This window comes from Callorhinus ursinus, unplaced genomic scaffold (assembly GCF_003265705.2).
Source record: "Callorhinus ursinus isolate GAN/ISIS: 27379988/994484 unplaced genomic scaffold, GSC_fseal_2.0 scaffold169, whole genome shotgun sequence".
In the NCBI taxonomy this organism is placed as follows: Eukaryota; Metazoa; Chordata; class Mammalia; order Carnivora; family Otariidae; genus Callorhinus; species Callorhinus ursinus.
The window spans coordinates 9,489-24,752 of record NW_027397231.1 but is presented as its reverse complement, the minus strand read 5'-3'; the positions used below and the strand labels follow the sequence as shown (position 1 = coordinate 24,752).

The window sequence follows — 15,264 nt, the reverse complement described above, 5'->3', positions numbered from 1 at the left end:
ATCAAAAGACACAAGGTATCAGATTGGATAAAAAAGCAAGACCCATCAATATGCTGTCTGCAAGAGACTCATTTTAGACCCAAAGACACCTCCAGATTTAAAGTGAGGGAATGGAAAACCATTTATCATATTAATGGACATCATAAGAAAGCTGGGGTGGCAATCCTTATAACAGACAAATTAGATCTTAAAACGAAGACTGTAATAAGAGATGAGGAAGGACACTATATCATAATTAAATGGTCAACCAAACAAGTAGATCTAAAAATTGTAAATATCTATGCCCCTAACATGGGAGCAGCCAATTATATAAACCATTAGTAATAAAATCAAAGAAACACAACGATAATAATACAATAACAGTAGGGGACTTTAACACCCCCCTCACTGCAATGGACAGATCATCTAAACAGAAGATCAACAAGGAAATAAAGACTTTAAATGACACACTGGACCAGATGGACTTCACAGATATATTCAGAACATTGCATCCCAAAGCAACAGATTACACATTCTTCTCTAGTGCACATGGAACATTCTCCAGAATAGATCAGATCCTGGGTCACAAATCAGGTCTCAACTGGTACCAAAAGACTGGGATCATCCCCTCCATATTTTCAGATGATAATGCTTTCAAACTGGAACTCAATCACAAGAGGAAAGTTGGAAAGAACTCAAATAGTTGGAGGCTAAAGAGCATCCTACTAAAGAATGAATGGGTCAACCAGGAAATTAAAGAAGAATTTAAAAGAATTCATGGAGACAAATGAAAATGAAAACACAACTGTTCAAAACCTTTGGGATACAGCAAAAGTGGTCCTAAGAGGGAAGTATATACCACTACAAGCCATTCTGAAGAAAGAAGAAAGGTCTCAAATACACAACCTAACCCTACACCCAAAGGAGCCGGAGAAAGAACAAAAAATAAAGCCTAAACCCAGCAGGAGAAGAGAAATAATAAAGATTAGAGAAGAAATCAATGAAATAGAAACCTAAAGAACAGTAGAACAGATCAACGAAACCAGAACCGGGTTCTTTGAAAGAATTAATAAGACCGATAAGCCAGACTTATCAAAAAGAAAAGAGAAAGGACCAAATAAATAAAATCACGAATGAAAAAAGAGAGGTCACAACCAAAACCAAAGAAATACAAACAATTATGAGAACATATTATGAGCAACTATATGCCAACAAATGAGACAATCTGGAAGAAATGGATGCATTCTTAGAGACATATAAACTACCAAAACTGAACCAGGAAGAAACAGAAAACCTGAACAGACCCATAACCAGCTAGGAAGTTGAAGCAGTAATCAAAAATCTCCCAACAAACAAGAGCCCAGGGCCAGATGGCTTCCCAGGGGAATTCTACAAAACAGTTAAAGAAGAATTAATCAAAGTTCTTCTGAAGCTGTTTCAAAAAAATAGAAATGGAGGGCACCTGGGTGGCTCACTTGGTTAAGCGACTGCCTTCGGCTCAGGTCATGATCCTGGAGTCCCGGGATCGAGTCCCACATCGGGCTCCCTGCTCAGCAGGGAGTCTGCTTCTCCCTCTGACCCTCCTGCCTCTCGTGCTTTCTATCTCTCATTCTCTCTCTCTCAAATAAATAAATAAAATCTTTAAAAAAAATATTTAAAAAAAAATAGAAATGGAAAGAAAACTTCCAAACTCTTTTTCTGAAGCCAGCATTACCTTGATCCCAAAACCAAATAAAGACCAGATCAAAAAAGGAGAATTACAGAGCAATATCCCTGATGAACATGGATACCAAAATTCTCACCAAGATACTAGCCAATAGGATCCAACAGTGCATTAAAAGGATTATTCACTACGACCAAGTGGTATTTATTCCTGGGCTTCCAGGGTGGTTGAATATCTGCAAATCAGTTAATGTGATAAATAAAAGGAAGGACAAGAACCATATGATGCAGAAAAATCATTTGACAAAGTACCACATCCTTTCTTGATTAAAACTCCTCACAGTGTAGGGACAGAGGGTACATACCTCAATATCATAAAAGTCATCTATGAAGAACCCACAGAGAATATCATTCTCAATGGGGAAAAACTGAGAGCTTTTCCCCTAAGGTCAGGAACATGGCAGGGATGTTCACTGTCACCAATGCTATTCAACATAGTACTAGAAGTTCTAGCATCAGCAATCAGACAACAAAAACAAATAAAAAGCGTCTGAATCAGCAAAGAAAAACTCAAACTCTCACTCTTTGCAGATGACATGATACTCTATATGGAAAACCCTAAAGACTCCACCCCAGAATTGCTAAAACTCATATGGAATTTGGTAAAGTGGCAAGTTATAGAGTCAATCCACATAAATCAGTTGCATTTCTACACACCAACAATGAGACAGAAGAAAGAGAAATTAAGGAGCCAACCCCATTTACAATTACACCCAAAACCATAAGCTACCTAGGAATAAATCTAATCAAAGAGACAAAGGATCTGTACTCAGAAAACTATAGAGCAATCATGAAAGAAATTGAGGAAGACACAAAGAAATAGAAAAACATTCCACGTTCATGGATTGGAAGAACAAATATTGTGAAAATGTCTATGCTACTTAGAGCAATCTACACATTCAATGCAATCCCCATCAAAATACCATGAAGTTTTTCCACAGAACTGGAACAAGCAATCCTAAAATTTGTATGGAACCAGAAAAGACCCTGAATAGCCAAAGGAATGTTGAAAAAGTAAACCACAGCTGGTGGTATCACAATCCCGGATTTCAAGCTCTATGACAAAGCTGTAATCATCAAGAGAGTATGGTACTGGCATAAAAACAGACATATAGATCTATGGAACAGAATAGAGAACCCAGAAATGGACCCTCAACTCTATAGTCAACTAATCTTTGACAAAGCAGGAAAGAATATCCAATGGAAAAAGGACAGTCTCTTCAACAAATGGTGTTGGGAAAATTGGACAGCCACATGCAGAAGAATAAAACGACCATTTCCTTACACTGTGCACAAAAATAGACTCAAAATGGATGAAAGACCTGTCTCCAAGGGCAAGGGGAAAAAAAGGCAAAATGAACTATTGGGACTTCATCAAGATAAAAAGCTTTTGCACAGCAAAGGAAACAGTTGACAAAACCAAGACAATTGACAGAATGGGAGAAGATATTTGCCAAAGACATATCAGATAAAGGGCTAGTATCCAAAACCTATAAAGAACTAACCAAACTCAACACCCAAAGAACAAATAATCCAATCAAGAAATGGAAGGAAGACATGAACACACATTTCTGCAAAAAAGACATCTAAATGGCCAACAGACACATGAAAAAGTGCTCAACATCACTAGCCATCAGGGAAATACAAATCAAAACCACAATGAGATACCACCTTACACCAGTTAGAATGGTAAAAATTAACAAGACAGGAAACAACAAATGTTGGCAAGGATGTGGAGAAAGAGAAACCCTCTTACACTGTTGTGGGAGTGCAAGCTGGTGCAGCCACTCTGGAAAACAGTAAGGATGTTCCTCAAAAAGTTGAAAATAGAGCTACCCTACGATCCAGGAATTGCACTACTGGGTATTTACCCCTAAGATACAATTGTAGTGATCCAAAGGGGCACCTGCACCCCAATGTTTATAGCAGCAATGTCCATAATAGCCAAACTATAGAAAGAGCTTAGATGTCCATCAACAGATGAATGGATATAAGATGTGGTATACACACACACACACACACACACACACACACACACACACACACACAATGGAATATTATGCAGCCATCAAAAAATGAAATCTTGCCATTTGCAGCAACGTGGATGGAACTAAGAGGGTATTATGCTAAGCAAAATAAGTCAGTCAGAGAAAATTATCATGAGATCTCACTGATATGTGGAATTTAAGAAACAAGGCAGAGGATCATAGGGGAAGAGGAAAAAATGAAACAAGACAAAACCAGAGAGGGAGACAAACCATAAAATACTCTAATCTTAGGAAACAAACTGAGGGTTGCTGGATGGGAGAAGGGTGGGGAGATGGGGTAACTGGGTGATGGACAACTGGGGAAGGTATGTGTTGTAAAGAGCACTGGGTATTATGTAAGACTGATGAATCACAGTCCTGTATCCCTGAAACAAATAATAGATTACATATTAATTGAATTTAAAATAAGTGCATATTATTAAATATTTATATATATTAAATATTTAAATTATTAAATATGAGTGCATATTATTAAATGACATATCTGTGTAACTGACAGTATTGTAATATATATTGTGAATATGCAACTATCCATTAGCTAAAGAATCCATGCGAGTGAAAATTTATTTTTTATTTTTATTTTTTTATTAAAAGATTTTATTTATTTGAGAGATTGAGAGAGAGAGCACAAGCAGGGGGAGAGACAGAGGGAGAGGGAGAAGCAGGCTCTCCACCGAGCAGGGAGCCTGATGCGGGGCTCCATCCTAGGCCCCCAGAATCATGACCTGAGCCGAAGGCAGATGCTTAACTGACTGCACCACCCAGACTCCCTCTGTTAAACTTTTTTTTAAGTTAAAGAACAAGACAAAGAGTTTGTGCTTTAAATAAAAAAAGATCACTAAAAAAATAAAATTTTTTAAAAATTTTTAAAAAATTACTAATACCATAAAAAAAAGCAACAATCATAAAGATATTCACTGGGCTTGTGTAAAGAATGGAAGACATCAGGGAGACCCTTACCACTAAAATAAAAGAGTTAAAAAAGAATCCATCAGAAATGAAGAATGCAATAACTGAGATTGGAAACAGGTTTGATGCAATGAACAGTAAGCGGGAAGAAGCAGAGGAATGAATTAGTGATATAGAAGACAAAATAATGGAAAATACGCTGAACAAAAGAGAGGAAAAAGAATTATGGAACATAAAAATAGACTTAGGTAACCCAGTGACTCCATCAAATGTTATAACATTTGTTTTAGGAGTCCCAGAAGAAGAATAAGAGAGAAAAGGGGGCAGAAAATTTATATGAGGAAATAATAGCTGAAAATTTCCCTTACCTAGAGAAGGAAACAGACATCCAAATCCAGGAGGCACAGAGAACTCCCATCAAGATCAACAAAAGCAGGCCAATAAGATGTATTGTAATTAAATTTGCAAAATAGAGTGATAAGAAAAAATCTTTAAAACAGCAAGACAAAAGAAATCCTTAACACACAAGGGAAAACCCATAAGGCTAGCAGATCGAATCATGGCAAGCCAGAAGGAAGTGCCATGATAAATTCAACATGCTGAACGGGAAAAACCTGCAGCCAAGAATAGTCTGTCCAGCAAGGCTATCATTCAGAATAGAGGAAAGATAAAAGAGTTTCCCAAACAAGCAAAAACTGAAGAAGTTTGTGACCACTAAATCAGCCCTGCAAGAAATATTAAAGAGGATTCTTTGAGTGGAAAGAAAAGACCAAGAATGACAAAGCCAAGAAAGGACTAGAGAAAATCTCCAGAAACAACAGAACAAATAATAAAATAGCAATAAACACGTATCTATCGATAATTAAGCCCCAGAGTTGCTTGGGTGGGTGCGATGGCCGTGGGGGGGAGTAGAATAGGGAGTAGGAGACCTGGTTCAAAGGTATAACCAGAGATAAAAATCTTCAGAGAAAGAGGCTCTCTAGAGAAGTAATCTTTCTGGGAAAGGTGAGAGTTAGCCTTATTGGGGGAAAATATACTGACTTTGTTCATTAAAAAACCATTCCATGGGCATCTGGGTGGCTCGGTCGGTTGAGCGTCTGCCTTCAGCTTGGGTCATGATCCCACAGACCTGGGATCGAGCCCCAGGTTGGGTTCCTTGCTCCACGGGGAGCCTGCTTCTCCCTCTCCCTTTGTTTCTCCCCCTGCTTGTGCTCTCTCTCGCTATCTCTGCCATTATCTGTCTCTCTCTGTCAAATAAATAAATAAAGTCTTCAAAAAATTTTAAAAAAATAAAAAACCATTCCAGGTAGGAAAAAAAAATAAAGGGAATTATGGCGGTTCTGCTCATTGGACTATCCTCTGGTTAAGTAGAGGTAGAAGTACCTTACTTCATGCTCCTAGGTTGAAGTATTTTATAGAGGCTAACTGATTTAATTAATGAATACTTCCATGCTACATAGCGATAGGACTTGCTGTCTCCTCTACACATTCTGGCTTGCGTATTTTCGACTTGCCCTTCACCTTGCCTTTATCTCTATGCCCTCTGTGTTTCAGGGAGCATTCAAATTCTGCCAGTTGGATATTTACATCACAGATTACCATTTTCTGGACACAATGCTGATCTTCGTGCTATATGGCTGGTCTGCCATTCCCCTCATGTACCTGCTGAGCTTCTTGTTTACTAGAAGTACTTCTGCCTACATCAAACTTGTCCTATTCAACTACCTTTCAGGCATTTTCAGTCTCCTCATAGATGCCACACTTCAATTCGGTAAGAGTAAGGGCTTCACAAAGTTTCTCTTTACTCAGAAGGCAGCAGTAAATAAATAAGTAGGAATGGACTAACGACATTAGTAGACAATAAAGTTCTAGGTTTTGGGAAAATCCTGTACTTGATGTAAGTTCATAAAATTATTTTTGAGTGCTATGATATTCTGGGTGCTGTGTTAGACCTGGGATCCTCATGCTGAACTGATGGGGCTGGACGTGACCTACAAGTCCTTTGACAAGTTTCTTCTGCTCTATCCCCACCTCCAGTAACTCCATCACATGACTAAGGAATCTGTTTTGCAACAGATATGGGAAATTTTAGGAACATCTGTCCTGAGACTCATTTGTCAAAGAGAGAGAGAGAATACAAAAAAGGAGCTTTCTTTTTAGAAGGGCTGGCCTCAGAAAGTTAGAATAAATTCTATCTCAACTATATGAGGCCATTATTATCTTTAAAAGTGTTCCCCCTTGATGTTATGGCAGTTTGTAGTGAGGTGAAGAGAGGGAAGAGTGGAGGAGAATCTTGAGTTCTTGGGAGAGGCTGACAGTTTTGTTCAAGGAAGGTTTTATGGTGTGACTTTTCTTCCCTAATTCAATGAAAAGGCACAAGATCATGAGCACCCTAACAAGATTTTCCAGGAAGAAAATCTCTATATGCATCTGACATACATATAATTAAGCCAGTTTTCCTCCCTTCCAGGACCAGTTTCTACAGTATTCTTGAATTTGTATTTCCTCCTTTTCCTTCTTTGATTTTGAGACTTGGGACGATCATCACTGAAATGGCCACTGTTGTAAATGGAGTTGTCGATTCACCCTCTAATGTGCATTTCAGTTGGCCTCAGCCCTTTCCCACATCCTCCCTTTCTGTTGTTGCTCCACAAACGCTGGCTTCTGCCTTGTTCCCTTTGCCCTTCCCTGGTCACAAAAGAATAGTTCGTAATTTCACATGCATAAGACTTAAGCTTATGCACAGCAGGTGAAAAAACTTGTGAAACAGATATGTCTTAGCACTCATTCTCACAAAGGGATACCCAAATTATGGAAAGCAAATGTTTGTATATTTTTGCACATTTGTCCGAAGAGTACTAGTTTGTGATGTGAGGAAGACTCACCTGTAAGCATTTGAGTCTGTGAGCCCTAATCTAAAAGGAAATGATCATTTAAGGGACTAGAGAGAAATAGTTGTTTCAGAGTAAGAATAGGAATAAATTACTGTTTTAGAAAGTTTTTGAAAGACTTCTTTAGAAGGACTATGTTGCAAAGAGTAATGCAGAATAGGATGAGAACAAAAAGGAAGCCAAAGACTTGGCAATTAGAAAATCAAAGGAGATTTCCACTTTTGAGCAGCAGAACAAACACTATGATACTGTGCCAAAAATAATGAACTGAGGAGAAGGTATAGAATTGGCAGAGGCCAACAATAAAGTGAAAGCAAGTGTCCTTTAAGATAAGCAAGCATTAAAGGTAGCTTTGATTTGAGGTTATTGACAGCATCTGTTGACCTTAATTTTCCATTTTATAAGTTGTGAGGAACATAGAGGTCAAAATAAAAAGCATAAAGGTACAACAAAGGTTTAATATCTTCCTCTTTAAAATTAGAAGTTCAAAGGGTTATGTCTTCATTATAAGGGTGAACAAAACGAGTGCCACAATAGGACACAGAAAGGAAACTTGTAAGGGTTGAATTTGGCACTGAAATGAGGGATAATAATTTCCCTTTGGAATTTGTAAACACATGTACCTGTTCATACTGGCTTGTGTCCTGCAATCATAGAACATAGTATGTAAGCTAAAAAACATAACTTGATAATTTATTTTAAATAATCTCGGTTGTGCTCTCAGGTGAGTGGCAAAGGGATACATAATTCCTCTACTTCAAAGTATTCCCATAGTTAAATTTGCTAGAGAACTTGAAATCAAATAAAAGAACAAAGAAAGAAAAAAGAGGAAAAAAACAAGGTCTTAAGAGCAAGTGCTAGCAGAAACCACAAATTGTAGAATCAGAATCAGACCTGCAAAATTAAGATTTGGGGATTTTTAGAAGGATATAAAATATGTATGTTTAAAATATTTAAATTGTAACAGAGTCTTAGGAATATGAGCAAATAATAGAATATAAATAATAGAACATGTATCCATGTATGTTATATATATGCATACAATATAAATATATATGTTTAAATTATTAATATATATAATGTGCATTTAATATGCATAAATATGTATGTTTAATATATTTAAATTGTAATAGAGTGTCTCAGGAACATAAGCAAATAATGGAATATATATAATAGAATATATAATAAATAATAGAACATATATGCATATGCTACATATATGTACATGTATGTATATATATGCATAATATATATAGACAGAGAGAGAACAAGTAGATTTGAAAAAGATCCAAATAGAATCCTGAGAAATGTTAAGATTTAGTAATAATTTAAATTAAGAACTCAATATACATAGAAGTATCACCGTATAGATGGGCATTGTTTTTTTTCTTTTTTATTATTATGTTAATCACCATACATTACATCATTAGTTTTTGATGTAGTGTTGCATGATTCATTGTTTGTGCATAACACCCAGTGCTCCACGCAGAATGTGCCCTCTTTAAGATCCACCACCAGATTAACCCATCCCCCCACCACCCTCCCCTCTAGAACGATGGGCATTGTTTTTAATTCATTCCATCACCCTATGTTTTTTGATTGGAGCATTTGGCCCATTTACATTCAAAGTAATTATTGAAAGATATGTATTTGTTGCCATTTTATTACTTGCTTTATTGTTGTTTCCGAAGTTTTTTCTGATCTTTTCTTGTCTTTCATGTTTTGCTGATTTTCTTTAGTGATATATTTAGAGTTCTTTCTTTCCATTCTTTACATATTTTTAGTGGTTTTCAATTTGTGGTTACCATTAGGTTTGTATATAACCTGTCCTGCATATAGCAGTCTATATTAAGTTGTTGGTCATTTAAGTTTGAACTCCTTCTTTTCTCCTCTCCTCCCCAGGTTTTAGGTATATATTATTATATTTTATGCCTTTTTTGTGAAATTAAATGCAATTTAAAATTTAGTTCCACAGCCACACTAGCCACATTTCAAGTGCTCAGCAGTCAGATGTGTGTACCTGGTGCAGCTATAGAGCTATTCCATATTCATAAAAAGATAGTGCTGGTGTATATTGTGCCCTTTTTGGCATCTGTTCATTTGGCCAATAGCCTGAATTTTTCAATCTGGATCAATTACTTGTCTCTTTATCAGTTTAAAATCTACACTGGACAGAATCACCATGGCTTGGACACTTGAAGTTTCACTTCTTGGCCATCTCTCTTTGCCCAAAGTGTCTTATATGAAATTTCTGTTTAGACTAGCCTTTTATCTTCTTTCTAAAAAACTGAATTCATGATCAGAATTCTATAATGTCAATTTCATAAATTAAGCATGTTCATATCTCCAGGAATTTAGTCTCTAATAACTGTTCATATTTAATGCATTCTTGAGAGAGAGTAGCTATCAGCTGGTTCCCTTGAAGATTTTTCTACTCTCAAACATGTCATAATTTCCCTATCTGTTCCCTACTTTTCAATTCTAGGCTATATCTCCAACCTCTACTTTACTCCCTTACTTGATCAATTAAGATTAGAAATAAAAAAAATAGTAGTGGTTTCCTATCCGTATCAGGTGCCAGGAAGTCTTATCCCATGGACACCCACTTCACCAGAGAGACTTTTCAGAACTCTGCAATTATCAACACAAAGTGTGTCACTGGATGTCAATTGGAACAAACTTATTGGGAAGTAATTAGTGTTCTTCAAATATAATAATTTTAATTATTATTTTAAATAATTCTCTGAACTTGGTTTGACCATCCTTGGGGGATTTGTTGTCCTGGAGATAGTTCATTACCTATAATGAAATCTAATCATCTTTTTTAGAAGTTCAACATAAGATGTCAAAAACCACCAGAGCCTTCATACTTAACTCATTACTGTTCTTTCCCAATTACAACCTTGCAAAGTGTATCAGTGACTATTTTACTTTCTACCAGATAAAGAAATGGTGCTCTGGAAATAAGCCTCCTATCTACCTAAATTGTAGTAAAGAAAGTAAGTATTATTAACCTTAAACGTAAAACTGCCAGTAATTTTTCCAGCAAAAATGGATTAATTGGGGAATGACAGAGAATTGCAATGCAGAACAAGCAAGTTACAGCAAACTAGGCAAATCTCACAAATATTATTTTAGAGAGGAACATTATTTAGGAGGAGGGAGGAAGATGAGAGGGACTGTTTGAACAAAACTCCATTAGAGAGAAGCAAAAGTTCGGGGTGATGACTGTTTCCCATTGGCTGAGGTGCAGGGGTAGTCAATTTCTTATAGGAGATGCAATGTACATTTTTGTTGTTGTTGTTGGGGTCTGTAATCATGATTCTTTCCTGTTGAGGATTCTTTTTTTGGATCTATAATTGACAATTCTTGTCACTGACAACTGGTAGGGTGTGAGAGTTCCCCCTGCTGGCCTCCTGACTCCACTTTAGTGAGGCTTCCCTTTATTAATTTTCACAGTATTCTTGGGGTCCCTAAGCCTAAGAAATTAGTTTCGGGCTTAGCCCATGAGACGTGTGGGGAATCAGCCCTTATTTCAAAAGAGAGAGTCAGGACACATGTTCAGTACATACATCATTTTGTAAGACTGGGGGAAAACCTTTGTAAATATAATAAAACCTCAAAAACAAAGCCAAGGTAACTTTAAAGTAGTCATCAGATATAAAAATAAGAGCTACTAATAATCAACCACCTAGTAACTACTTACATTATTTTAAATTTTCACAACCTCAAGTTCTCAGTTTTTATACTCATTTCGAGGAAGATGACTCTGTGCCCTATGACACACCGCTTTTATGGTCCAGAACTGGGATTCACAGCTTATGTTCCCTCGTTGCATAATGCATTTCATCTTTGGAAAAGAACCTCCAGGGGAAGAAGTTGTATGATATTTAGTTTTGTTATCTCCCACCACCTTCACCACTCATAATCACCCAAACTCACCTGCCCACAATATTTTTGAAGGAATGGGTGAAATCCATCCTCCAGCGTTTAATGTAGTATCTGCATACAGAGGAACTCAACTGTTCTGTGCGTTTTGTTTTGTTTTGTTTTAGATAATTAAGTAATGGTCAGGATATGGTGATTTGGGTGGTAAAGAGCCATACAATAGAGAAAAGAGCCAGAAAGGAAAGTAAGAGAAAGGCACCCAGTACTGCAGTTTTGTTGAAAGGAGTAAACATTCATTTTAACTTTAGAAATCCTCATAGTGGCACTGTATCACTTATTAGGTAATTTTGAAAATATCTTACTTTGGTGAGAGTGGGCAGAGTGAGAAGGAATACTTAGTAAGCCAGATCTGACCTAGAACTGTAGTCGATGACCTCAGAGGGAAGCTCAGTGTTCAGAACTATAAACTCTATGACAATAAATTTTAGGGGATGAGCTGAGGTAGAAAAAAATGGAAGAGAAACATTTCAGGTAAAATATAGTGACATGGAAAATTAGATATTGAGTCTCCATAGAAACAGGGAATATTTTGTATGGCAATGTAGAAGGGTTCCAGTTTCTCTATATCCGCTCCAACAATTGTTATTTTCCATTTTTTTAAAATTATATAGCCTTTCTAGTAGGTATGATGTTGTATCACATTATTGTTTCAATTTGCATTTCTCTAATGTTACCAGTGATGTTGAGCATCTTTTCATGTACCTGTTGTCCATTTGTATATCTTCATAGAAATGTCTATCCCCCCCCGCCCCCGCCAGCAGCAGGCAAAGGGAGAAGCAGGCTCCCTGCTGAGCAGGGAGCCCAATGCCAAACTCTGGGATCATGACCTGAGCCAAAAGCAGATGCTTAATCAACTGAGCCACCCAGGCATCCCAGAAGGACATTTATTAAAGAAATTATATTTCACTTTGCCAACAGAAATTCTTTCATAAGCTAAGCAACCAAGTAATCAGCCGAAACTTTTCATCACCACTCCATAAAATTGTTGTTTTGATGGTTCATGAAAATTCACAATTCACAACAGAGATAGCCAACGTTCATACAAAGTTAGTATGGCAAGGAGACAAAAATAAAAATAACACATACAAGAAAATAATCTTTTAAAAACCACAGAGTTAACTTAATTAGAAATAGACACATAGTGGGCAACATGTGGGGAGCAAATATGACTAAACATTAACGTAGTTGATACTAGGTGGAGGAGATGGTCTTTATTTTACTATTATTTCAATTTTACTTTATATTTGAAAAAATTTAAATGATAACATGGAGGGAAACAGGCTCCTGTAGACTATATAGAGCATGATACTATTTCTATAACATTCAAATTTAAAAATTAAACAAAATATTATTTACTTATATATAACACATATATTTCATATATATATTTATATTTATATGGTCCACTTGTAATTAAAATAGGAATGCAGAATACATTTCATCATAGCAGTTACCTCTGGAGGGTGGAGAAGTGAAGGAGCATATAAGTATTGTATTTTAAAATTATTTGTAAACTCTTAATTTGGAGCCTAGGTCATAGATTCCATTATGATACAATGCTTTAAATCTATACATATGTAGCATATATTCTGTATGAGTCAAGTATTTTAAAACTATAATATAATTCTAAAATATGAGGAATGGAAAAGTTGAAATAATACTAGATTTGGTGGTCTACCCAGGAATCTCAAAGGATCCTCTGATAAAATATTAAGCTTTTTTAAGAATATCTTGGGGTTGATTAATGTGAAATAAATGCAAGCAAAACATTCGATTGCATTTCTATACATAAACTGCAAACACTTGTAAAATATTATTCTTAAAAATGACAAAGTCCAATGGCATAGCTAGAACAATTTCAGCAACAAAAGAAGGTAATATTGGATTTGTAACTGAAAGTATAAATTGATCATATGAATCTATTTTGATATAAACAAATGACCAAATAAAAAATGATGGATAAGAGAAAAGTCTCCAATAGAGTTCCGATCAATTTATGTAGCTATTCCAACCTCAAGGAGGTAGAGGGTAACTTCACTCTCCCACATATAAAGTGGGATGTACATTTTGACTTCCTTCCAGAGAATATTATAGAGTATGGACAGAGAGGGAAGGGAGTAACTTTACAGCAGAGACACCTGACAAACACAAGATCAACCAAGTGATCGAGGTCACCCTGGTAGTGTGTGCCTTTTGTTGTTGTTGCAATAAAAACGTCACTTTATCTCTGTGATCCTCCTCCCAAAACCCCATAATCCCATTCTAATCATAAAGAAGAAAAAAAAGAAAAAATCGAATAGATCCCTGCTGAAGGAAGTCCTACAAAATACCTGACCAGTACTCCTCAAAACTGTCAATGTCACAAAAAATAAGGAAAATCTGAGAAATTGTCACAGCTAAGAGGAACTTCAGGAAACACAACTACAAAATGTAATATAGGATTCTGGACTGGTTCACAGAACAAAAAAGGAAAAGGAAGGAAGGAAGGAAGGAAGGAAGAAAACTACATTAAAAAAAGGAAACCTGAATAAATCAGGAACTTTAGTTAAGGACAATATTTGATATTTGTTAGTGATAATATTTATTCATTATTGTAACATGTACCATACTAATGTATGTTGTTAATAATTAGGGAAAGCGTGTGCAGAGTATATGGAATTCTCCATACTGTCTTTGTAATTTTTCTGTAAATCTAAAACCATTCTAAAAGATAAACTTTTTTTAAAAGGAAGGAGAGTATATAATTTTCTTATAAGAGAAATTCTATACTTTTTATTCAACTTTCTTCTCAAGAAAGCTCAAGAAGTATCACTAATGGTCATTTTTACCTTTTTAAAGCAAAGTTATGTTTTGTAAGAGTATTTGCACTTTAATACTTTCTTCTAAGTATCAATTTAAGATTTCACACTTCTGAAAGGATTTGGGGCATATTTTTCATGGCATGCAATAATTAACAGGCATATCAGTAAATATATTAATATTCATATGCTTACTTGATTAGTATATATTATATTCATGAAATTAGTCTTCAAAATTCATTGTCGAAAAGATATTTGTGTAGCAGGATAATCACTTTTCACATTCCAAATAGTTTACTTGTCTCAATTTAGCCTAACACTTCATTTCATCCTATATTTCTTATTTATTGTTTTCTTAGTCCTTGTTCATGGTGTCAGTGTTCTCTATTACGATCTCTCTCTATCTCCCCCCCTCTCTCTGTCTCTCTGTCATTCTCAGATACTGCAAAGAATTTTTATTCTTTGGAAGAGAAAATGATTGGAAAGTACATGATTATAATGAGTATCACAGGCTTTATTTGCCTTCTCTTCATTTTCTTTTTGGACACTACTTTGTGGAAGCTAAGAACATTTTTCAATCAATATATTTACTTTGGTATCTATAAGACACTCAAGAAGGTGAGTAATTAAGCATGAGCCTTAATTCCAAGCAAAATCTTAAAAAAAAAAAAAAAAAAGGTGGGAGTGGTGACTGAGTGGCTCAGTTGGTTAAGCCCCTGCCTTGGCTTAGGTCATGATCTCAGAGTCCTGGGATCAAGCCCCTTATTGGGCTTCCTGCTAGCAGAGAGTCTGTGTCTCCCTCCCCCTCTCCCTCTGCCTCTCCCTGGCTTGTGCTCGCACTCCCTCTTGCTCACCGTCTCTCAAATAAATAAATAAAATCTTAAGAAAAATAAGTCCAGGCAAATGCCTAAAAATCATGTATCTGTACATGACTATCACAGTTACTGGTAAAAAAAATCTGTGTTCACA

At 36.0% G+C, this 15,264-nt stretch overlaps 1 protein-coding gene across 1 annotated transcript in view; it reads left to right on the top strand.

Moving 5' to 3' along the window:
• LOC112817007 (phospholipid-transporting ATPase ABCA3-like) overlaps positions 1-14,955 on the top strand; it is a 96,124-nt gene extending 81,169 nt beyond the window's left edge. The window contains 3 exon segments of the mRNA XM_073890440.1: positions 6,213-6,429; positions 10,378-10,548; positions 14,735-14,955. Coding sequence (XP_073746541.1) covers positions 6,213-6,429; positions 10,378-10,548; positions 14,735-14,925 — 579 coding nt within the window. The 3' untranslated portion in view covers positions 14,926-14,955.
• Positions 14,956-15,264: the final 309 nt, after the last annotated feature.